The sequence below is a fragment of the Stomoxys calcitrans genome, chromosome 4 (assembly GCF_963082655.1).
Source record: "Stomoxys calcitrans chromosome 4, idStoCalc2.1, whole genome shotgun sequence".
NCBI lineage: Eukaryota > Metazoa > Arthropoda > Insecta > Diptera > Muscidae > Stomoxys > Stomoxys calcitrans.
The window spans coordinates 52,633,469-52,660,423 of NC_081555.1; the positions used below are offsets into that span (position 1 = coordinate 52,633,469).

A 26,955-nucleotide genomic window follows, 5' to 3' on the forward strand; every position below is an offset into this window, starting at 1 on the left:
ATCATAACAAAACACGTCGTGCAAAATTTCATTCAAATCGGATAAGAATTGTGCCCTCTAGAGGCTCAAGAAGTTAAGACCCAAGATCGGTTTATATGGCAGCTATATCAGGTTATGGACCGATTTAAACCATACTTGGCACAGTTGTTGGATATAATAACAAAACACGTCGTGCAAAATTTCATTTCAATCGGATAAGAATTGCGCACTCTAGAGGCTCAAGAACTCAAGACCCAAGATCGGTTTATATGGCGGCTATATCAGGTTATGGACCGATTCGAACCATACTTGGTACAGTTGTTGGATATCATAACAAAACACGTCATTCTGATCGGATAAGAATTGCGCACTCCAGAGGCTCAAGAAGTCAAGACCCAAGATCGGTTTATATGGCAGCTATATCAAAACATGGACCGATATGGCCCATTTACAATACCAACCGACCTACACTAATAAGAAGTATTTGTGCAAAATTTGAAGCGGCTAGCTTTACTCCTTCGGAAGTTAGCGGGCTTTCGACAGACAGACGGACATGGCTAGATCGACATAAAATGTCGCGACGATCAAGAATATATATACTTTATGGGGTCTCAGACGAATATTTCGAGTAGTTACAAACAGAATGACGAAATTAGTATACCCCCCATCTTATGATGGAGGGTATAACAAATCGAATAATGTAAAACCAATCAATTACAATACACAATTGCTTACCAATCAAGAAGAGCACAACAATGTATGGAATCAAGAATGCTCCGCCACCATTCTCGTATGCCGTAAAGGGAAAACGCCAAATATTGCCCAAGCCCACAGACACCGATATGCAGGACATCAAAAATTCCAGGCCACTAGTCCAGTTCTCACGCTTTGGAGACTCTGTCGCGGCAGCAGCGATCGTTGCATGTGTTTCCTCATTCGTGTGTGATTTACCTTTCTCAACGACACTCATTTTCTACTAACTCACTTGGCCGAGTAGTAACACAAAATTCGAAAAACGAGCCTTAGGTATCAGGAAATGAAGTGGAACGCACGATAAAGGAAGAATAATTCCGTGGTTACCCTTATGTAAATCTTTAGACGAATCCCACCCAGGAAAGAACTTGTCAAAATGCAAATATATTGTTGCATATATGCTGCAATCACTTTCGATTTTCAATTAAAAATGTGATTTCTTAGTCGATTTCACTAGTTTTTGTTTGATTTCTCTTCTTTCTTTGGTTTGCTTTTGATTTGTTGTATTTGCTTGTTTAGTTAGACGTCACTCACAAGCGCGAACCCTTCATGTCAATGCTAAAGTAATTTGGTGTTCTTCTACCGACGGTTCCTCATCGAGTACTGAGATAAACAATTTTGCTCACTTGCATCCAAGACTACGGTTAACTTAGATATCACCGACATCAACGAGTGATACGCCAGCATTGACGTCGGCGTTAACTGCGGCGCCAATAGATTGTTTGACGATTCATTCTAATCGTCACTAGCACTCACTCTTAGCATCATATAAAGTGAATTACCAACGTTCACAAAAGGAAAATTTTATATTTGGGGCAGTCGTCCGTCTTGGTTATAAAGAGGAGGTCTATTTTTATTGGGCTAAAGCTTGAGTCGGACAGCATTCAGAACTTCCTGATATGCGAAAAGTCTCCCCATGTTCCTTAGTGGGATGTTCGCGAGCAAACAATGCATTTGCTATGTAATGTTGTAAAATTTACGCAAATAAACCGGCACGCCCACATGTACATATATGCATGATAGTGTCCCAAAAAACAAAAAGTATTTTTTTAATGCATATCCTTTTTACCGTTTGATCCCAATAAGTAAAATACGAAATATTACGGCGATAGGTTAACCATAACCCGCGCCGACATGGCGTCCAAAGTTGCATGTAGAGTTTTTAACGAATCCAATTCATTGTTTTAGGTCATGAAATGAAATTGGTGCAAACATTTATATGGAATTTATTAAAAACACAAAGGGGACCGATGACGAGACAATCACCAGCTCTCTCAATAATGGGAAGATAAGCAAAGATCCCAATACAAAAAACATCAGTCAGTGCAGGGGTGAAAGACCCAACACAGCCTAACAAACAAGGACCCGGCGACGGAACCATCAACGACTTTTTCGAGATTAGGAAAACTAGGATGGATAAAGATCCTAATGCTGAAATATCAGGCAGTGCAGAGACAGAGAACTCAATGCCGGCTTACGCACAGGGAGCCGACGATGAGACAATAACCTACTCCCAAGAAGTCCAATTACTCAAGATTTAGAGATTTTAATATTGGAATATCAGGCAGTGCAAGGACGGTAGACTCATGACGGAACCATTACCGACTTTCTCAAAATTCGGAAGACTAGGGTAAGCAAAGATCCTAATATTTAAACAACAGGCAGTGCAGTGACGGGAAACTCAATGCAGCCTTAAGAACAGGGAGCATACGATGAGACATCACCCACTCCCAAGAAGTCTATCTAATGGAGAACCAATGATTAAGGTCATCCAGATATACCTCCACCGGAGCGAGACAGCTACACACGCTCTGATGGAGAAAATCAGCAAGGGCAAGATACATATTGCTTTAATTCAAAAGCTATGGATGTCCCGGAACGAAGTTTCTGGACTGAACCATATCAACTACCAATTATTTTACGCTAACACTGGTACTCGGCCAAGGACCTGCGTTATTTGTCATATAAATTTAAACTATGCATTTTCCCCATAGTTGTCAACGTCGGACGCAACAGTGATAATAACATTGGGAAAGAGGCCCACAGACTTTACCACAGAGCATGTCGTAAAAAAGCGGAAATTTACTGGGATGTGCATTACACACGGCTCAAGAAATACAATAAAATTACCAGAGCGACAAAACATGCCTCCAGGAAGCTTTTCTGCGAACAGGTGGATAGCGTTAATGTCGCCGCCAAGATGAAGAATTTTCTCTCAAAAACCCGTGTCCAAACTGAAACATTAGAAGACGACATGAGAGTGAGTGCAGAAACAACAGAGGACGTGTTGAGGCTTTTGATGAAAACGCATGTTCCACAGGATACGACGGGACTCACGGTGACACCGTAATCTTGGAATAATGAGGTGGATCGAAGTCTTATCATAACGGAATTTATGGTTAAGAAAGCCTTGAGAAGCTTTAAACCAATAAGTCACCCGGACCTCATGGAATATTGCCGGCGTTACTATTACAAAAGGAGACATACTATCTGGCGCCCCACCTGGCCAATATCTTCACAACATGCCTTTAACTTGCATATACTCCGAAAGCCAGGCAGGAGGCAAGGGTGGTATTTAAACCCAAGCCCGACAGGGCAAGTTATGCGACACCAAAGGCCTACAGACCTATAAGTCTTACATCCATTCTACTCAAAATCATGGAACGTATTGTGGAAACCATGATAAAGAGGACATCCAGTGAACTGCTCAAATACAAACAGCATGCCTAAGTCAAGGGAAGGTCAGTGGAGACTAAGTAACAGGTGGATAAATTGTGGGTAAGGATTCGAACCAGTTATCCAAAAGAGCCGAAAGGGTCTTGCATCTGGTATGCGCATGGGCTAGACCCAGGGGTCCCAATGTTAATCCAGAGAAGAAAGAAATATGCCTGTTCACGAGGAAGATGAAGGTGGGCCAATTTGACGCACCACGTTCCCTCAATAGAACGATTGCGATATCTGACAAGGTCAAATATTTAAGGGGGTATTAAAGAAAGCCAGTGGACTGTCGTCAATAAAATTAGTTAAACCGAAGCCTTTCGGTCGACGCAGTCCGCTCAAGGGCGTGGTCGACGAACGCGAAACTGTCTACGAGCTCACTTAGGCCAAATTGGTGCGGCAAGCAATAGCATGGGTAGGGCATGTGGGGAAGATGATGATTAGACGTTAGGATCTTTACATCTACAAAGATGGATAAGCAAAGGAATATAGCCATTAACAGCATATTATTCTCTTAGAGATGTGTTTCTGGAAGCCTTACGTACCACAGCGAAGTTGACTATCGAAAGTGGTCTAGGGTCTGTGGGTATGCCTCTAGCGACATGTAAGCTAAATCTTCTGGATCAGGCCTGAAGGACAACGAATGACAGGTGGTCACACACTGCGTTTTATAAGCTTAGCGACCCCACTTGGTAGAGAAGTTTTAACATGGAAGGATACCTCTCAAATTTAGCCAGCATTAGGAAGGGAATAACCACCGCTGAAAAATGTATCTAATGTTCAAGCCGGGATTTGAACCCAGGCGCTCGGCGTCATAGACGGACATGCTAACCTCTGCGCCAGGGTGGCATCCGTAACCTAATATAGCTTCATTTAAACCGATCTCCCGATTATAGAACGCAATTCTTATCCGATTTGGCTGAAATTTTGCACAATGACTTCTACCAACATTCAAGCCAAGTGTGGTTCGAATCGGTCCATAACCTGATAAAGCTCCAATAAAAATTTTATCAATATGTTTGCCTATAAAGAAATACCGGCAAAGAACTTGACAAATGCGATCCCCGGTGGAGGGTATATTATTTTCGGACCAGCCGAATTTCGCACGCTGTTACTTGTTTTAAAGTTTTTTTCCCTCGACATAAATTCACACCAAATAATGCAAATATTTAAGTAACATTTAATTTATATACATACATACATACATTTGTTAGTTGCTATATTAATACTGTCGATTGATTAACTTTTTTTTAATTTTTTCCTACTGATATGTTGTAAACTTTTTGCTTAAAGAATCCAAATTTATTGCTTGACAACTTTTTCCCCCGTTCCAAAGCTAAAGCTTCTTTATAAGCTATCCATTTGGCCCGTGTTTCTGGGTTCTTTGGTCCCCACTCCTCAGAAGATCTTAAAGAAGTTCTCAATGTCTGGAAAATAAAGAAAATTGAATTTAAAAAAATAATCATGTAGTATCAAGTAAAGTAAACTTACATTCATGAATGAATCCTTGTAATGGGTTTTAATATACCACCAACCCCATAAAGGAAACTGAGCAATGCCAATGGCAAATATTACCCAACCAGCAACTGAAATTGATGAAATTAAACAACTTTCTTTCATAACATTCGTTATCCTTACTATTTGCTGCTTCTGGATATTCAATTTTCTTGTATGTTAAAGGTTCAATGGTGACCATGGAGTAGACAAAAATGACTATCATCATAACAGGCGTTAGGAATGACCAACATAGACGCCAATATATCGACACTTTTCTGTTTGTCATAAATTCAACATCATCACAGAAATTTTGTAAACCTATGAAAAAAAAGGAAATTAAAAATAATTTTTAATATAATTTTTTCTTTGGCTCTAGAAAATTAATTATATACATAGGTGCCATAGATCCATTAAAAACAAATAGCAAAAAGTTTTGATGCCCTAATACTTTTTGCGCGCTAAAAGAGAGAAAGCTGTCGTGTCTGTTTTTTCAACAAATTTCCTGCTATTTCAATGTTTCTAGCTTCAGTTTCAGATTTTGGTTTTTACTTACATCATACATTTGTTAAAATTGCAAACAAGGTTTGCCATAGCATGATTTTCTGCTATTGTTGTTTTGTACAATTCTTCATTGTAGCACGGAAATGTGTGTTAATATGGGCTTTAAAAATCACATTTGATAGAAACTGTTTACGTTTGAACCGTTGAGTGGAGCGGACGTTTTGTTATTTCGCTCCGCAAGAATTCTCTGTAACTCATAATGCAAATTTTGCCCATGAACATTAAACTAAGGAACAGGGGCAAACTTCTCACATATCAATGAGTGCGGACCGATTCAAATTTAAGCTCAATGATAAGGGACCTCCTTTTTAAAGCCGTGTCTGAACGGCGTGCCGCAGACAGAGAGAGAAGTTTGGAGAGAAGTTTCTACATGGCGTAGTGCCTACCAAATGACAATTTTTTCTGATGGGTTCGGCAGGAATCCAGGCGTTCAGCGTCATTATAACCGTCTGCGCTACGGTGGCCTCCTGTAACTCGTAATAGGTAGTCATTTTTCGGAAAAAAATTTAAGTCACTCAAGGATAGCTGCGATAGTTGCAGCCATTAGGCGGTTGATGAACTGTGTCTGTTTCCAGTGGAGCGGCATATCGCTGTAGGCTTAGAATGGAATCCAATGACCTAACAGCTGCGGCGGTATCAAGCCGTAGCATGTTGTCTGCTACTGAGGCCTCGACTGGTGTAGCAGTTGCGACAGGCTCCACTAGCCGACAGATGACTGGTCCGTAGGGGCTTTTGGCGAAGATAGCCAGTTCGAGTTTTAAGAATAAGTCAGAATCTATTTTAACTTTGCGTGCCTGTCTAGGCCGTCGGCATTCTCTGGCAAACCAATACGCTCTTTAAGAGGTTGGAATTTAAGAGGCGCGAATGATCCTAAAACTGTCACCGATAAGGAGTGAGGCTCCCTTAATTCGGCTTGGAGATTCACTGCACAGGATACTCCAAAAGCTACACGTCCACATTCGGAAACGGCGCCGCAGTTAGCCAAAAAGCTGCGGACACCTGAAGGGCATCCCATGCCCAAAAAAAAAAGCTAAGGCGAACAATAGTAAAATGTGTTCAAGAACCTTTGCTAAAGTCGTTAGGGACAGTTTGTTTATGACAGTTGTCGTCAAGGGATAAGAAGAGGGTTGCAAACCTAGGAATAATTGAATTGGGATAGTCAATGGACTGTCATCAGTATACTAAGATGTTCTTACGGAAATGCTTCGGCCTCCTCCAGTTAGTAACGATGCAGTTTGGTATCGGGCCGATACAGACTAATTGTTTTCGGGGATCAATTGAAATGTATCGTTGCGCTCTAAAAAATATTAGTGAGATCTGGCCAGGCGCAGCACTTGATCTGGTCAAGAAGGAATATAATCCTTTTTTACCAAAGACGCACGCTTGGATACCAAGGATTCCCTCAGATCCTGAATCCATACTTGGAAGACTAAGGGAATGTAATCCCAATCTTTCATCCACCGACTGGAATATTGGTAGATTGGATGAGGCTGATTGTGACGGGAGACATGCGTATTCGTACTAAACTCTGGTTCGTGGACAAAGAATTCCGGGATCGCATCGCTAAGCACTGAAGATTTAGTAGTAGCCAGCCTTGAAATAAACAAGTCTCATTACTGACTGGCTTCCTTATAAATGGCTCACGATTCAGAGATGCTGCCTTCAAGCCTTAAGTTGCTAATTGAAGCCACTTCTGCAGGGAAAAAGGGTCTCGTTGTAGAAAGTGATGCTAATGCACATCACCAGATATGGGGAAGTTCGGATGTCAATGAAAGGGGTCAGCCTTTATTGATTATATAATAAGTAACAATCTGGCGATTTGTAATAACGGCAGGAGTTGGACTAATAAAGGCAGGAGGTACTAGATATTACTTTTGTATCGGCAGATATAAGCGCAAGAATATGCTACTGGGAATAGTTGGATGACCTCAGCTTCTTTGATTATCTTTATATAAGTTTCAGCTTTGGAGAAAATACTGCAGAAGTGGTCCCTCTGTTAAACAGAAGAAAGGCGGATTGGGATACATTTCGGCAAAAATTCTGCACGTCTATCCCTTCTAGACAAGGAAGTGGAAACTGCGGAGGATATAGACATAATAGTCAAGCGGATAACGAAGGCCCTAAATGACTCGCTTGTGTCAGCATGTCCTAGTGCCAAGCCAAGGGGCAAACAAGGACCGCTATGGTGGATCCCAGAGCTGGTTGATCTAAGATAGAACAGAAAACTCTTAAACAGGGTGAAAGCCACAAGAGAACCACACGATTGGGGCATCTATAAGGCTGAGCGAGCTGAGAAAAGCTCAGAACAAATCCCTGTGTGGAATTCTGCAGCTCCGTGGAGGATAAATCTGAGGCCTCTAGGCTAAGCAAGATTCTGTCCTCGAGACCTATTACGGTGGGGTATATTCAGAAGTCAGAGAATGTATGGACAATGTCTAGTGATGAAACACTAGAACTACTACTGGTATGCATTCGTCGGAGGTTATTGGGGAAATTGTGTCTGAGTCGAAAATCCTTTAAGCGATAAGAAGTTTTGACTCTTTTAATTCGCCAGGCCCGGATGATGAATCACCGGTTGAATTACAAACTGTGTCTGATAAACTGGCTCCTTGGCTTACTGAGATATACTCTGCTTGTATCAGAATGTCATATATACCTATGGAGGGACACGAAGGTCATTTTCATTCCGAAAGCAGGAAAACCCTACCACACGAAGGCGAACGATTTTCGTCCTATTAGTCTGTCATCCTTTATGCTGAAGACTCTTGAAATGTTTAAATGTAGACGCGGTTGCGGTTAGGGGAAAGTTTCCCAGCACTCTAAGAGATATACTTCAGGAAGATCTACGTGCAACAGCTAAGTGGGCTACCGAAAGTGGTGTAGGCGAAAATCCGTGCGTGATAGAAGTAGTACTTTTCAGCAGGAGATACTATACACCTACAGTGGCACCTGTTTCCTTGGTAAGAGAGAATGTTCCATTTACTGGACAAAAATTTAACTTCAAATCCAACATTTTGGAAAGGCAACTCTTGCCCTATACACTTACAAGAGAGCCATTCGCAAAAGTTGGGGGTTTAGACCGCGCGTCATGCACTGGGTATATACTTCAGTTGTCATACCTATTGTATAATGGTATATGGTGTTTTGAACTATACACCTGCAAGAGAGCCATTCGCAAAAGTTGGGGGTTAAGACCGCGCGTGATGCACTGGGTGTATACTGCAGTTGTCAGACCTATAATGGTATGTGGTGTTGTGGTCAGGTGGACGGCGCATCAAAAGTCCACATACTGTTCTATAGCAAACCGGAATGCCATATTTGTGGATAACACTGCACTGAATTTAATGCAACATCTTATTCCCCTGGACCTTGTGGCTAGACAAATTGCAGCGACCTCTGCAGCCTTACGGCAGAAGGAAGTTTCTCTTTGGTCATGTGGCGACTACGGACACTGTGTAATCCTTGGTACAATGTCCGATATTCCGGCAGTGTATATTACACCCTGCCTGAGTCGACCAAGTGGGCTTTGAGGTGTACTCTGAAGAATTTGGACTGGTCATATCGCAAAGGTGACCCGCCGACTGCAGTGTTCATCAAGCGGAGATCCTTGGGGTTGTGAGCATACCAAAAGTATATTGCCTAATCTAGGCTTGAAGAGGTCTACCGGTTTGCTGTCACTGAAAACTTGATGACAGACTGAAAGTTGTCAGTAACGACTTTTGCGGAAGCTGTGAGGACGTGGAGGAATAATAGACTATAGAAAATATGCTGTGTGTGTGTCCCGCACTAGCAGTCACAAGGAGCTTCGCTTTAGTTTCTCATTTCGTTGAGAACTTGTTTAATTAAGCGGATGTGAATATTCGCAAGTTATTGGGCTTTTCAAAGCGATCTGGATAATTCAACTGTAGGAACTAGAAGGCATCTTCCTTCTTCTGCTCCTGTGGTACCACAATGAACGAAAACGTCTAAGTGATGGCAGACTGCCACTTAAACCTAACCTAACCTAACCTAACATAGTAACATATATTGAACTTAAATTCCAAATTTCTTTGAGTAGTTCATTCAGTAATAAGTTTCAGTAGAGGTATCGTCGACGATAATATGCTTTTACCAATGTTTAGTAAAGTTCTTGCTTTTTACAAAGAAATTAGTTTAAGTAAAATTATTAACACCACCTGCTGTTTCATCTATACTCATGAAAAGTTAGTTTTTTTGTATAAAGTTAATTTTCTAACGAATTTTTAATTAAACGTGAGTAAAGATCATGAACTAACGTGTATTATATAATAAACCCATGTTTAAGATAATCATTTTTCTGAGAACATTTAAATATTTATTGATGACATGTTCTTTCACAATGTCGCTTAATATGTCATACATGATTTTCGCGACAACTATATGAAAATGTCATCAACGATTTGTATGGGCTCTTCTCTATACATCTTCAACTATTCAAGACATCGAGAATTGTTGTTTAATTTCTACCAAATAGTTGCGTATGTATGTATATAAATGAATCTGATTCTATTTTCTTGAAATAGCACACATTTACCAACATCTGTGGTATATTTCGGACTTATCGATTGTAAAATGTGAGAGAATAGCATTAATAAGTAAAACTTTTAAAATTAAATATATCTTAACAATATTCAAATTTGAACCGATTTTTTTTAAATTCCCCATACTTCTTCCCATACTCTTTTATAACGCTTTCTTTAAATTTCGGTTCAATCGGTTGCTAAATATTTATTTTGTATCATTTTGAAGGCATATCACAAAAACTATATATTTATATATATATGAACTATATAAAAATCTGAACCGATTTTCTTCTAATTCACTATATACACTTATTCACTATATATATTATATTGTAAATAGTATTTACCCAAAAAAATGTACCCAAATTTGGCATATAAATTTTATTTCACCTTTTGCAAATTTTCTCTTATGTTATGAAAATTAAGTAAACTACGGAAATAATATCGTATTACCAAAGCAATCGCATTTAGTTTATGTAATAGGAATAAGTATGTAATTTTCTAAATTTTTTCACTGATACAGTTCAAAGATCCTTGATTTAAATTTAAAAAGTCTACGAGCAAGAAAACCAACATCCTAAATTGTAATCTGTGGCATACTAAAAGAAGTTGTGTAGCAAATTTTTGCCTTCCATACAAGAGGGAAGGCCAAGCAGCAATTAAATAATGCAATACATTCGATGAAAAAAAGATACTTAAAGATAAAAAAAACCTCGGACCTCGGATCTTAACTTCTTGAGCCTCTAGAGGTCGCAATTATTATCCGATTTACCTGAAATTTTGTACGATGGATTCTCTCATGACCATTAACACACGTCTTTATTATGGTCTGAATCGGTCTATAGCCCGATACAGCTCCCATATAAATCGAACTCTCTATTTTACTTCTTGAGGCCCCAAAGGGCGCAATTCTTATTCGAATTGGCTGACATTTTACACAGGTCTCCAACATATAATTTAATTGTGGTCCAAACCGGACCATATCTTGATATCGCTCTAATAGCAGAGTAAATCTTTTCTTATATCCTTTTTTTGCCTAAGAAGAGATGCCGGGAAAAGAACTCGACAAATGCGATCCATGGTGGAGGGTATATAAGATTCGGCCCGGCCGAACTTAGCACGCTTTTACTTGTTTTAGTTCTGAATGATTTTTCTTTTTTAATTAATTATAAGTTGTTTTGCTTTATGTTGTAATGAATTACTTAAGTTGTTATTTAATTTAATCAAAAACCAGTAAACTAATTAAAACCCATTTAATTCACAAAATCACTTTAAAAAAAAAAAATTATTTAAGGTTTTAAGTTATTGTAGGTTAACAAACAAATTTAAAAAATTATATGTAAGTTCAGGCGTTTTTAACTTTAAATAAATATTTGATCAGGTGATATGATGTGTTCTTCTAAACCGGAGACAAGTTTTTTTTTCCCGGTGAAATGACTGATTTTTGGTTTTTTTAACAGGTAAAATGACTGATTTTTCAAACCAGTGAAATGACCGACTTTTTCAAACCAGTAAAGGAACCAGTCCAAAATTATTGACCACTTCCGGCGACATGTCCATGTTAAAATCGCCGGTCATATGGACAGTCCGGGGACCAATCATTGGTCACAAAAAACGGTAAATTCACCAGCTTAGGACCAGTCCCATGTCCTGCAGGGGAATGTCAAAAAATATACATATGTATATGTATATCGAATATATATCTGAGACTTTTGATATTCATCAAAAATCTTACCTTCTTCGTCTGCTTAATTTCAATAAAATCGAAATATAAATCAAAGAGCTATTGCAATACCATTAAATGTATAATATATATTAACTTTCGTTTTGTACACCTTTAACAGAGATGGCCTATCCGAAACTCTGACGTATATGATATACATTTCTGACGCATAATACATACGTCGGAAACGTCGTAAACCTCGTCAAAAAATACAGTTTTTGAGCTAAAAATTAGTAAGGGAATCGTTCATCTAATTTAAAATTTCATGAATTAATGATGGTGTGTCTATGACAAAAATGTAAGAGTTCGAATCCTGGCGAAAACATCCGCTTTTTCCGGACGAAAAAGGGAGGGGGTGGGGACTTTCAAGGAAACATCTAACTCACAAGTGGTGAGTAATCTCACAGGTTGTACCGCATCTCACTGGTGTTGGGTAGGTTATTTGGCCCTCAAACTGCCGCTCCACTGATTTTCGATATTAAATTAAATTTTTATTTATGGTAAACTAGAAAATGTTCAATGACTACATATGCCCCAAATAAGTAAATATTTATCGGTAATTTGAATCTTTGTGCTGAATTTAATGTACCCGCCACCATGGATATTAGGGTGATGGCTTTTTTACAACCTCGTTTCTCAGCATCGTATTTTGATGAGGTTGTAATTAAGATCTTAATCTTACATATAGGTTGATATGTTTAAGAATTTTTTTATCGAATCACCCCATATGCAAGATTTTATCTAATCTTAAATAAAAACTCATCAAAATATGATACAGGGAAACAATGTTGTAAAAAATTAATCGCCCTATTTAAGATCAACTGGAAAAAGGATGAATATCCAATCAACTTTGTCCGAAGCAACTAGAGCTGGGAGCGTTAGGGTGATAATTTGTATACAACATCGTTTCCTTGTATCATATTTTGATGAATTTTCATTTAAAATTAGATAAAATCTTACACATAGGGTGATTCGATAAACAAACAAAAATCTCACAAATAAAACAATTGGAAAATTTCACAAAAATTTCATTTCAAAGTAATATATGGAAGCTACATTCAAATCCCTATATTTTTCAGTTTCAATAGGTTTCGTCTCTAGGCCAAAAAAGAGGACTGCGTCTAATCTGTAGACGTGTGGATGAAAATTGCGACCTTAAGTTTGCACACAAATGAACAGGAACAGACAGACGGGCGTAGCTAAACAGAATCAAAAGTGATTATGAGTCGATTCATGGGTATATCTCTCTTCCTTCTGAGTGTTCACAAGTAAAAGGTCGTAAAGTTCGGCCGGGCCGAACTTTGGATACCCACCACCTCGGGTATATATGTAAACCACCTTTTGTCATAATCCGGTGAAAATGCATAATTTATGCACCCATAGCAGCTTTATCTATTTATATGGTCCGATTTGTTGCTGTTAAATTTTGTAGAACAAAATATTGGTCTTTTTGGTAGCCATGTCTAAACATACACCGATCTGAACCATACACGGATGTCGAAACGCCTACCATAAGGTACTGTGTCAAATTTGAGCGAAATCGGATTATAAATGTGCCTTTTATGGGCCAAAAACCTATATCCAAATCTGGACCGTTCTGAGCCAAATTAAAGAAGAAGAATGTTGAAGGGCCTAACACAACTCACTGTCCCAAATTTCGGCAAAATCGGACAATAAATGCGCCTTTTATGGGCCCAAACCCCTCAATTGAGAGATCGGTCTAAATGGCAGTTATATCCAAATCTGGACCGATCTGGGCCAAATTGAAGAAGAATGACGACTGGTCTAACACAACTAACTGTTCCAAATTTTGGAAAAATCGGACAATAAATGTGCCTTTTATGGGCCCAAGACCCTAAATCGAGAGATCGGTCTATATGGGGGCTTTATCAAGATATAGTCCGATATAGCCCTTTTTCGAACTTAACCTCTAGACTGTAGCTTTATTTGAACAGACAGACGGACGGGCATGGCTAGATCGTCTTAGATTTTTACGCTGTTCAAGTATATATATACTTTATAGAGTCGGAAATGGATATTTCGATGTGTTGCAAGCGGAATGACAAAATGAATATTGTCATTCCGTTTATACCCACCATTCTTCGGTGGTGGGTATAAAAATAAAATTTACTAGTTATAAAACGCCATCCACAGTAGTGGTATAGGGTTTCAAGTATAACTCTACGATATCCTTAGTTATATCTAAATATGAACCAATGTTGATCATATTTGGTTCGGGTCTCGAGTGGAAAAATACAAGCCATCTTCTCATAAAAAAAAATAAAAAGTGTTGCGATTTGTTTGTTTGATTGTACTCTTATGTATATTCCGTATGGACTCAAAAATAGCTTAATCTATCCAAGACGACGGACCAGTTTAGGCGATTTTTTTTTTAGTAACCCAAAACACAACATTGTAAACTACCCACAACCCATTTGGAGGTGTTTACCCATTGGGACAATATGGGTATAAAATGAAATACGAAGTACTCTTTTCTCTAAAATACGAAGTACCCTTTTCTCATCACAAAGGATAAACTCTGCGTTCCGTTAAAAAAAAAGCAGGAGAATCGGCTTAGATGGTTTGGGGTCTATATGAAACAGAAAAAGAAACTACAGACAAACCGCAACTCTTAAATATATAAGATATGGAGTCAAATGTAAAATAATTATTGAATAAACACTTATATCCATTATCGTGGATTTGCAATAAGAATTGTCATTTCATTTTTAGCTATTGAGATGAAAGTTTTTTGAATCAAAACGAGATTAAATCTTTTATTATACGCTTACCGTAAATCCAAATAATTCCAACAATTTCCAAAATCGCCAAGGCAAATACCACGTATGTTCCACCGTAAAAGTCAACCAAATTTAAAATCCACTGGCCACCCTTAATAATAGAAAAATATTGTACAAATAAATCGTGTTTAATTGCCTTTTTTAATAAAAACTATTTTAATACCAACTTACTGGGGTCACATAAACCAAACCCAATAGAAATCCACCTATTGAACAAATCAAAGCAACAACCCAATATTTCGTGGACTTGAACTGATCACATATAATGGTGACAATTGTGCTCTGCAGAGCTACAATAGAGCCCACTCCCAAAACGAACAGCATGAAGAAGAAAAGAACTGCGAAAAATTGAGGAACAGCCTGAAATTTCGCAATAGCATCTGGATACGATATAAATGCCAATGCAGTGCCACTTTGAACCACCTCCTTTATATCGGACACCTTAAGATTATGCGCCAGATTGCCCAATATTCCGAAAATTGTAATACCCGCCAACATACTGGTCAACGTATCTAAGCTGGTAACAATCATGGCATCTCTGAAATAAAAAGTTAAAAAAAACGTTGAGAGTTGAGTAAAGACTGGCATTGTATTGATTTATAAGTTGCAAACCCGAATACCTGTAAATTGGATGATCAAATCGGTTGTAGGACGAAAACATGATTATCGGGCCAATGCCAACTGCCAGAGAAAAAAAGCACTGGACAACAGCTTCCTTCCAAACCTAAGGAGAATGAAAATGAATTGCTGATAAGCTAAAGCAGACGACTTGTGTTTAGTTTGAATCTTGAGTTCCCACCTCTATAGGTGGCTCTTAAGCCAAATTTTCGTCCGAGATCAAATATTGATGATGTCAATAATAGGAAAATGTTAATTGGTTGCATCTATAGACCTAACAATACCAATGATTTTGGGATATAATGACTTTAATTCAAACATTCTCGTTGACCCACTTTAAACAAATAAGTTTTTTGACTTGATATATACCAGTGTTGGGCACATGTGCTAGTGTGCACAAGATTTCTAAGCCCATGGGATTAAGTTCTTGTGGATGTATACAAATATGTGCAATAGTATGAGTGAACATGCCCCCTGATTATTTTTATACCCTCCACCATAGGATGGGGGGCATACTAATTTCGTCATTCTGTTTATAACTACTCGAAATATTCGTCTGAGACCCCATAAAGTGTATATATTCTTGATCGTCGTGATATTTTATGTCGATCTAGCCATGTCCGTCCGTCTGTCTGTTGGAAGCACGCTAATTTCCGAAGGAGTAAAGCTAGCCGCTTGAAATTTTGCACAAGTAGTTCTTATTAGTGTAGGTCGGTTGGTATTGTAAATGAGCCATATCGGTCCATGTTTTGATATAGCTGCCATATAAATTGATCTTGGGTCTTAACTTCTTGAGCCTCTAGAGTGCGCAATTCTTATCCGATTGGGATGAAATTTTGCACGACGTGTTTTATTATGATGTCTAACACCTGTGCTAAGTATGGTTCAAATCGGTCCATAACCTGATATAGCTGTCATATAAACCGATCTTGGATCTAAACTTCTTGAGCCTCTAGAGTGCGCAATTCTTAACCGATTGGAATGAAATTTTGCACGATGTGTTTTGTTATGATATCCAACAACTGTGCCAAGTATGGTTCAAATCGGTCTATAACATGATATAGCTGCTATATAAACCGACCTTGGATCTTGACTTCTTGAGCCTCTAGAGTGCCCAGTTCTTATCCGATTGGAATGAAATTTTGCACGACGTGTTTTGTTATGATATCCAACAACTGTGCCAAGTATAGTTTAAATCGGTCCATAACCTCATATAGCTGTCATATAAACCGATCTTGGGTCTTGACTTCTTGAGCTTTTAGAAGGCGGAATTCTTATCCGATTTGACTGATGTTTTACACAAAGTATTTTAATCTTACTTTAAACAACTGTGCGAAGTATAATTCAAATCGGTCCATAACCTGATATAGCTGCCATGTAAACCGATCTTGGGTCTTGACTCCTTGAGCCTCTAGAGGGCGCAATTCTCATCCAATTTGACTGATATTTTGTACATAGTGTTTTGATATCATCTCCAACAACTGTGCGAAGTGTGGTTCAAATCGGTCCATAACCTGATATAGCTGCTATATAAACCGATCTTGGCACAGATTTTGTACAACGGCTTCTCCCATGGCCTTCAACATACGTGTGCAATGTGGTATGAATCGATATATATTGTAGCTTGACACAGCTCCCATATAAACCGATCTCCCGATTTTGCTTTTTGAGCCCCGAATTGGACTATAATTTGATAAAGCTCCAACTCCTCCTCCGCCCATATTCATTATACTTTGTTTGCCTAAAAAGAGATACTGCGCAAAGAACTCGACAAATGCGATCCATGGCCGAACTTAGCATGCTCTTACTTGTTTTTTGTTAAGAAAGTTCATCGCGCGCTTCTTCTTCTTCAGCGACGAAGCTCATTTTTGGCTCAATAGGTACGTAAATAAACAGAATTGTCGATTTTGGAGTGAAGATCAGCCAGAAGCATTGCAAGATCTATCAATGCACCCAGAAACAGTCACAATTTGGAGCAGTTTAGGGGCTGGTGGCATCATTGGACCGTACTTATTCAAAGATGATGCGAATCGTAACGCCAATGCGAATGGTGAGCGCTATCGTGAGATGATATCCAACTTTTTTGCCCAAAATGCAAGAGCTTGACTTGCATGACACGTGGTTTCAACAAGACGTTGCCATATGCCACACAGCACGCGTAACAATGGACTTATTGAGAGGCAAGTTCAATGAACATTTTATTTCACGTTCGGGATCGGTCACTTGGACGCCTAGATCGTGGGATTTAACGCCTATAGACTATTTTTTGTTGGCCTATGTTAATGCTCATGTCTATACAGACAAGCCCGCTTCAATTGACACATTGGAAGACAACATTGAAGCATTTATTAGCATCGTGTGATACCGGCCGAAATGTTGGAAAGAGTATGCAAAAATTGGACTATGCGGATGTACCATTTGAGGCGCAGCAAAGGTTTGCATGAAATAATCCTTAAACATTAAATTATATGGATCGTACTATCGATTCAAATAAAGTTTTCATGTATTTTACTGAATTTTAAGTGTTTTTTGAAAAACTTTCCTATGTCTCTTAAAAAATCACCCTTTTAAAAGCTATTGAAACTACAATATCCCCGGTAATAGAAGTTACAAAGAGTTTTATACGGCTGGTTCCAAACTAGACCACCAGGTGGCATTTGGATTGTACTCTGAAGAACTAGAACTTAGATGTAATGTCATAACGACGATTGGGATATATACTCCAATCTTCCCAGACAGCCATCATATCCATCTTAACGAGATGGCTGAACATTTCAAAATTCACCTGTTCTGGGCCGGGCCACAGAGATATCCCACAGAACTGTGGAGCGGACAATCTTGCAATATTAGGAATTACCTCACACATTCCAGGGAACTGGAATCTGTGGGTATGCTTCTGGCGACATGTAAGCTAAGTCTTCAGGATCAGGCCCAAAGGGCAAAGGACGATAGATGATCACAAAGGTGAGGTTGTGGACATTCCAAAACTACGTGGTCTGGTCTAGGCTTGAGGACTTCTATCGCTTTAATGTCACTGGCTAGAATGGACGTCTTGGTCATTGTGGAGCGGACGGAATGACAAGACACTGTCTGATCGGAAAACATGCTGAGAGACTGAAGGTTAGTTAAAACCATATTAGTTCCAGGATTTTATATATGTTATATGGTTGTGAACTCTTTCATTCACTGCACGCAAAAAAATAATTCGTTTCATATAAAGGACATTTTCACAAGTAAACTTTTTTCTGAAAAACTTTGGAATTTGTTTACGATAAGGGAATATGTTTTTTGCGCTAAATTCTTACAAGAGTTTGTGACAAATATAAAGTTTAGTTACCCTGACAATATCTTTCATTCTTGATATATGCAAATTTGCCCATGAACATCCTATTAAGGAGCAGGGGCAAACTTCTTACATTCAAGTTTTAAGCTCAATGATAATGGGCCTCCTTTTTATAGCCGAGTCCGCGAAACCTCTTTGTGGAGAAGTTTTTACAAGACTGTCATGCCAAATGGTACATTACCTCCCAAATGTCGTCAGCTTTGGAAGGGGATAACCATCGCTGAAAATTTTCATGATGTTCTTTCCAGTATTCGGACCCAGGCTTTCAACGTCATAGGCGGACATGCTTACCTCTGCGCTACGCTATATTCTTGTATATAGAATATAGTTTTGTATAACGAAAGGCACGTCGCATGTTGTGTAGGTCACTGCCTATACACAAAAATAGCACTGGCAGAATCAACCGTTGGGCGATTGCCGTGCGGAGAACAAAAGAGTTTTGCAAAAAGATGTTTGTGTTTGTTGCTATTGGCATCGTTGGATAAGTTGGATTTGAATAAGGGAAGTAAGATTTGATTTGTTTTCTATTGCGCTTATGAAACAAGTCGACTTAAAGAGCCCTGTTCAAATTGAGATGTGTGCTTTACAACTTACTCTAGTTGGAATGGTTGTAAAGCACCTTGATCCATTTGACATATCCTTCTGACGATTTTTCTTGGTTGAAAATGAAATCGCGATAAAGGAAACCAGTCAAATGCGTCTAGCAACAACACACTTTTTGCTGACTTTTTAAATGTTTTTTGCTATACCATTCTTCGAATAGAAAGCATTAAACAATGGTCCAAAGCCTGACAATATCATGCAATGGAATCTCAATAAGATTTTAAGACCAATAAAAAAGACAGTTTTGTATAACATTTTTCTTTATTTAATTTAATATCATGATGCTTATATATATGTATATTCTTCTTATTATACCCACCACCGAAGGATGGGGGTATATTTATTTTTGCAACATATAAAAATATCCATTTCCGACCTTATAAAATATATATATTCTTGATCAGCGTAAAAATCAAAGACGATCGCCATGTCCATCCGTCTGTCTGTTGAAATCACACTACAGTCATTAAAAATAGAGATATTGAGCTGAAACTTTGCATAGTTTCTTTTTTTGTCCATAAGCAGGTTAAGTTCGAAGATGGGCTATATCGGATTATATCTTTATATAGCTCCCATATAGACCGATGCGCCGATTAAGGGTCGTAGGCCCATAAAAGCCACTTTTATTATCCGATTTTGCTGAAATTTGGGAAAGTGAGTTGTGTTAGGACCTTCGTCACCCTTCTTCGATTTGGCCCAGATCGGTTCAGATTTGGATATAGCTGCCATATAGACCGATCTCCCGATTTAGGGACTCTCGGCCATAAAAGGCGCATTTATTATCCGATGAGTTGTGTTAGACAAGTTGACATTCTTCTTCAATTTGGTCCAGATTTGGATATAGCTGCCATATAGACCGATCTCTTGATTTAGGGTCTCTCGGCCATAAAAGGCGCATTTATTGCCCGACGTCGCAGTTGCTACAGTGAGTTGCGTTAGGCTCTTCGACTTTTCTGCAACTTGGCCCAGATCGGTCCAGATTTGGATATAGCTGCCAGACCGATTTCTCGTTTTAAGATTTTGACCTCATAAAAGGCGCATTTATTGTCCGATTTCGCCTAAACTTGGAACAGTCAGTTAAATTAGGCCCCTAGATATCTTGCTAGAAAATGGCACAGATCGGTCCAGATTTGGATATAGCTGCCATATATATCGGTCCAGATTTGGATAAAGCTGCGCATAAAAAACGCATTTATTTTCAGATGTCGCCGAATTTGGGACAGTGAATTAAGTTAGGCCCCTTGACATCTTCCTGGAAAATGGCACAGATCAGTTCAGATTTGAATATAGCTGCCATATATATTCCTGGAAAATGGCACAGATCAGTCCAGATTTGAATATAGCTGTCATATATATCGGTCCAGATTCGGATATAGCTGCGCATAAAAGGCGCATTTATTGTCCGATGTTGCCGAAATTTGGGACAGTGAGTTAAATTAGGCCCCTCGACATCTTGATAGAAAATGGCACAGATCGGTCCAGATTTGAATATAGCTGCCATATAGACCGATCTCTGGATTTAAAGTCTTGGGCCCATAAAAGGCGCATTTATTGTCTGATTGCGACGAAATTTCGGACAGTGAGTTGTATTAGGCCCTTCAACATTCTTCTTCTTTTATTTTGGCTCAGATCGGTCCAGATTTGGATATAGCTGCCATAAAAGCTCATAAAAGGCGCATTATTGTCCCATTTCGCCGAAATTTGCGTTAGGTTTTTCGATAACTTTCTGCAATTTGGCAAAGATCGGTCCAGATTTGGATATAGCTGTCATATAGACCGATCTCTCGATTTAATTTTTTGGGTTCATAAAAGGCACATTTATTATTCGATTTCGCCGAAATTTGGGACAGTGAGTCGCGTCACGTCCTTTAACATCTCTCTTTAATTAAGCCCAGATCGGTTTAGATTTGGATGTAGCTGCCATATAGACCGATATCTCGATTTAAAGTCTTCGCCCCATTAAAGGCACATTTATAATCAGATTTCGCTCAAATTTGACACAGGGACTTATGTTAGGCCTTTCGATATCCGTGTCGTATATGGTTCAGATCGGTGTATATTTGGATTTGGCTACCAAAAAGACCAACATTTTGGTCTACAAAATTGAACAGTGACTTATATTTATAAGATCTTTCAATATCCATGTCGAAGTTGGTCCAAATCGGACCATATTTCGATAAAGCTGCTATGGGGGCATACATTATGCATTTTTCACCGGATTTTGACAAGAGGTGGTTTACATATATACCCGAGGTGGTGGGTAACTAAAATTCGGCCTGGGCAAACTTAACAACTTTTTACTTGTTTTAAAATAAAAGTATACCATGTTCAATTTATTGCTGTAACATAATTAAAATGTTTACCAATTGCAGCAATTTTTTGGATTTATTTCGATGCTGTGATAAGAGTCCGGATTTTTATGAAAAATAAAAATTTGTCCTTCATTTGTTTGACAAATGCGTTGGTATGTTGCATATTTACTAGCGGAATCGAAGTTTTTAAGTCAAAATAAATTTACAAAACAAAAAAATTATTGGAAATACGACCGCACTTGCTAAATAATAGATATGACAATTTAGGTTTTGCATAAAAATCCGGCATCTTGTTATGATACAGAATTATATTTAAAACCTTTATTTTCGCACAACTCAATTATGGTTTTGCATTAGAAGCAGTTGTAAAATTACTTATGGGAGTTGTTGTTTTCGCACATTTAAATACATACTTTAAATTACATACTAATTCTTTACCGCCTAAGTATTACCAAACAATGTATGTGCCTTAGAAATTTTTGTTGTGTTTTTTTGTACCTGGCAGCCATTTATGTGGTGCTCTAATAGTTTTTGGCTTGGACATACCAGCATTTTTGTACTGTACACGAATAATCATTTGCGGCTATCGAAGCACTTTTGCAGTTAAAGAGTTTTTGGTTTTACAACAACAGGACAGAATATACAAAGTTAGTTACGTTCAAAAACGCTACGTTTATGGCTATCGCTTGATATATTGAAGCGAAACGTTTAATGACATAATATGATTGTGTACGGCTTAAGGCGCTATTACACGGCATGCAGATGTCTTATGACATGTCACTTTTTGTATTCACATATAATTGAAAATGTTTGTCTAAATTGTCAATTTACATACGATTGATCATTTTTGCTATCACACCTGTATGTTATTTTCGTATGACATAACCTAACAAAATCTAATATTTTTACGCGTAAAACTTGTTAAAGTTGTGAGAAAGTGGTGAAAACAATTTTGGGTTGCTTTCAGTCAAATGACAACAAAAACAGAAAATTTTTTATGTTTTTGTCAGAAGGAATAGAGCATACTCTAATCGAAAAAAAATTACATGTGCCAGTTACAAGTGATTTTCATTTGCTAGTTTTGTTTGTATCACACGACATGTACAACTCAACATATGCTAAATTTGGCATGTCATAAGACAACTACATGCCGTATACTAGAGTCTTAAGAACCCAACCCAACATGTTGCCAACTATACCAATTTCCTTTATAGATACAGTTTTCATTCCCTCCTTAAGGCTGGTACTGTTCGTTTTCCACAGTTGAAAACACATTTTCACGGTTACTTTTTTAAAACAATACAAAAATCTCAATGAATACATAATGCTTTTATGAAGATTTTTTCATAAGTAATGGGGGATTGGCCTACTGAATGAAATCAGCAACCCGAAAAATTGTCGCGAAAAATGAACATAGTACCAGCCATTAATATGAAATTTTTCCAATTTCGTCATAGAATTTTTACTAAGCAGAACCCAGAATATATTTTTCATAGAATGAGATTCGTTAGATCCAGCAGAGGAGGAACAAGTTAAAGCGTGCTAAGTACGGCCGGGCGGAATCTTACCGCACCATGGATCGCATCTGTTTACATCTTTTCCCGGTATCTCTTTTTAGGCAAACATATGACAAAAGAAAAAATTGCTATTATATTGCAGCTATATCATCTTATGGTCCGATGGCCCGGACCATAATAAAACTGAATATTGAAGACCATAGTAGAAGTCGTTGTGTAAAATTTCAGCCAATTCGAATAAAAATTAAACCCTTTAGGGGCTCAAGAAGTAAAATAGGAATATCGGTTTATATGGGAGCTGTATCAGGCTATAGACCGATTCAGACCATAATGGCACGAATGTTGAAGGTCATGAGAAAAGTCGTTGTACAAAATTTCAGCCGATCGGATAATAATTGCGATCTCTAGAGGCTCAAGAAGTCAAGATCCCAGATCGGTTTATATGGCAGCTATGTCAGGTTGTGAACCAATTAAAACCATATTTGGCACAACTGTTGGAAGTCATAACAAAACACTTCTTGCAAAGTTTCAGCCAAATCGGATAAGAATTGAGCTCTCAAGTGGCTCAAGAAATCAAGATTCAAGATCGGTTTATATGGTAATGGACCAATTTATTGGAAGTCATAACAAAACACCTCCTGCAGGAATTGCGCCCTCTAAAGGCTCAAGACCCCAGATCGGTTATTATGACAGCTATATCAGGTTATGGACCGATTTGAACCACATTTATCACAGTTAATTGAAATTATAACAAAACACCTTCTGCAAAATTTCAGCCAAATCGGGTGAGAATTGCGTCCTCTAGTGACTCAAGAATATATATCAAAACATGGACATTCCAACCGACCTACACTAATAAGAAGTATTCGTGCAAAATTTCAAGCGGCTAGCTTTACTCCTTCGAAAGTTAGCGTGCTTTCGACAGACAGACGGACGGACATGGCTAGATCGACATAAAATGTCACGGCGATCAAGAATATGTAGACTTTATGGTTTCTCAGACGAATATTTCGAGTAGTTACAAACAGAATGACGAAATTAGTTTGCCCCCATCCTATGGTGGAGGGTATAAAAAACTTCAATCAGTATATTTTTTTCTTTAGGGGAACAACATTTTTTTTTGGGAAATTTGTTCGGAACTTTTGGGGTCTGTCTCAAAAAAAATCTGGCAACCGTGGATCATATTAGGGTCATATTCTTCGAACGCATTAAGAAAAGTAAACCACCAAACGCCAATATCTCAACTTATAAAACACTTCATGCATCAGTAACACAAATAATAACCAAAACATGTTATCCTGCAATGTTTGATTGTCAAACACTATCCAATCTTCGTCCCAAAGAGCCGCGCTTCTACCATTGCACAGCTCACTAATTAGTTATGCAATCTTTTTGGGACTTAGCGGACTGATGATGAAGCTTTGGTCAGCTTAGAAATCGCAATCTTCGTAGCCAGCCCAAACCATTTATAGCACAACACATTGTGCCTTAACTTTTTAAAAAGGTTTTTATTTTGCTTTCTATTCTAGATAGTAGCAATAAAAGGAAATCCAACAATTCAAATAAAATAATAAGCGTCAAAACATATAAATTTTAATATAATGATTGTCATGTGAAGTTGTTTAATGGATGTCATATTTTACCTTTAAGTTTGCCAACTGACCCCAGTCAGGTTCCAAAAAGAATAAAATCCCATCCACGGCACCCTCCAAGGTTACCGCGCGTATTAATAAAGCAATGAGAACTACGTAGGGAAATAACGCCAAAAAGTATGCAGCTTTTCCGGAACTCTTAACACCATTACGTATAACGAGAAAAATAACGATCCATGATGCAAATAACGTCAACGTTAAATACAAATCGGGAGATCCCAGGCCGTCATCTATTTGATCCTTTTCCTTTGATACAATTTCACTGGAATATTAAAAAGGACTGTAATCAATAAAGTAGAATTAACAAATGGTCAGCAATTTTACTTCGTGTTGTGTGACTTTAAATCATACATACTGATGTATATGTATGTATACCACCTTTCAGAAAATATATATGAGATTTGAGGAATTATATATGAAAGCAATTTGAAAATTTAGTTTTTGAATGCAGTTCGATTTAAGTTTTAAGCTCAATTATAAGTAGCCTTATTTTTATGCCAAATCCGAACGACGTGCCCAATAGCGACAGCAGAAGTTTTAAAATTGACAAATTTTCTGATGTTCATGACAGGATATGCTACACTAAAAAAGGCAAACAAAAGGGAAAATTGATCTAAGAACATGTCAGATTTAATACTTTATATAAATATTTGTTGAAAATTGTAGTTCGACACCTTTAATTATTGTTCACGAAGAATTGGCAAATTGGCCATGCCCTCCTTGAATTTTGACATCGTAAACACTATCAGCAGATACTGAATTAAATGTTTAGAATTTCTGAAGACACCCATTTTTGAACCGCTTAAAGGAAGCCCTTTGACTCTGTGCTTCCACATTGAAACCCTTTCTCTTGAATCTCAAGACCTTTAAGTGTTAAGCGATTTTGAATGTTTAACTTACATAAAGTACAACTCCGAACTGCTGGTCAATTTATTTGATGTGTCATTGGGAAATTGCAATGTGTCTTCTTTTGGCATTGAATCTACACAATTTTCCCATTCGTCGCGACAATATGTCCAAGGGAGAATCGCTTGACAAGATACGATCATATAGTACAAAGTCAGAGCAATTAAAGATGAATAGTACGTTATAATGGACAATGTGCCAAATGCTTGACCATAGCCCACACCTAAAAAAAAAATAATGGAAATTTATTAGAGCTGTGATTATTGCAATTTGTAAGAGACATGAATGTTAGTTAAAGCATAAAAAAAATGAACCACTATACATGCAAAAAATAAAACATATGGGACATTTTTACGATAAACAAAATACTTTTATCGCAAAGTTTTTCTTTTATTGTAACCGTGTATGTTTCGCTTCAACTTATTAAACATTGGCCATGAACGTAGCATTATTGAATGTTACTTTCTTTATTGTAAACCCTTTAGCAGCTTCGCTTATGGTAAAAGGAACTTTTTGTTGTTGTAAAACCAAAAACATTAAAGTTGCAAAAGTGCTTCGATAGGCGCAAACGATTATTTGTGTACGGGATCAATATATATTTTCTTGTGTTTCTCTTACTAGAGAAGCAGGTAATTGTAAGCAGGCCTATTTGGCTTGCAAATAGGCCTTCTTACACTTGGTAAACATTTGAATTTGAATTATGTTACAGCATTAAATTGAACATCGTATATTTTGAACATGCACAATTTATTTTAAAATTAAGAAGAATATATAACAATAAGCACCATGACGTTATATTAATCTATAAATAAAGAAAAACCCCGAAGAACATGTTCTATATATCAAGAATGAAAGATATTATCAGGGTAACGAATCATTCTGTTTGTCACAAACTTTGAAAAAAATTTTACTTGTCGAAAATTTCCTTTATGTGAAACGAATTATTTTTTGCGTGTACGTAGAGCTTGTTAATGAATTAAATCAACCACTTGTTTAAATAAGGCAACCAACCACTTGTTGTTTATTGCACATATTACACTCGTGTATAGAACAGTGACATAACTCAAAAATTAATTATGCAGAAAACGCATTTTAAGTTCTCAATTAAGACTGATTTTAAGAGAAAATAAGTAAAAGCGTGCTATGTTCGGCCGGGCCGAATCTTATGTACCCTCCACTTTGGATCGCATTTGTCGAGTTCTTTTCCCGGTATCCCTTTTTAGGCAAACAAAGGATAAAAGAAAATAATTTCTATGCTGCTATATCACGAACATAGTAGAAATTATTGTGCAAAATTTCAGCCAATTCGAATAAGAATTGCGCCCTTTAGGGGCTCAAGAAGTAAAATAGGGCGATCGGTTTATATGGGAGCTGTATCAGGCTGTAGACAGAATCAGACCTCTGGAGGCTCAAGAATTCAAGATCCCAGAT

The 26,955-nt window shown here is 37.9% G+C and overlaps 2 protein-coding genes across 7 annotated transcripts in view; both read right to left on the minus strand.

Annotated features, from left to right (window-relative positions):
• LOC106086299 (sodium-dependent nutrient amino acid transporter 1) overlaps nt 1–1,313 on the minus strand; it is a 45,002-nt gene extending 43,689 nt beyond the window's left edge. The window contains exon 1 of the mRNA XM_013250920.2: nt 715–1,313. Coding sequence (XP_013106374.2) covers nt 715–949 — 235 coding nt within the window. The 5' untranslated portion in view covers nt 950–1,313. The remainder of the gene's footprint in view (nt 1–714) is intronic.
• Nucleotides 1,314–4,607: 3,294 nt separating this feature from the next.
• Nucleotides 4,608–26,955, minus strand: part of LOC106086295 (sodium-dependent nutrient amino acid transporter 1) — a 75,016-nt gene continuing 52,668 nt past the window's right edge. For all 6 annotated transcript variants that reach the window (XM_013250913.2, XM_013250916.2, XM_013250912.2 and 3 more), the window contains 8 exons: nt 25,519–25,747; nt 24,610–24,880; nt 15,194–15,297; nt 14,745–15,111; nt 14,565–14,664; nt 5,089–5,265; nt 4,942–5,036; nt 4,608–4,877 (listed from right to left, as the gene is read on the minus strand). In XM_013250913.2, coding sequence (XP_013106367.1) covers nt 4,701–4,877; nt 4,942–5,036; nt 5,089–5,265; nt 14,565–14,664; nt 14,745–15,111; nt 15,194–15,297; nt 24,610–24,880; nt 25,519–25,747 — 1,520 coding nt within the window. In that variant the 3' untranslated portion in view covers nt 4,608–4,700. The remainder of the gene's footprint in view (nt 4,878–4,941; nt 5,037–5,088; nt 5,266–14,564; nt 14,665–14,744; nt 15,112–15,193; nt 15,298–24,609; nt 24,881–25,518; nt 25,748–26,955) is intronic.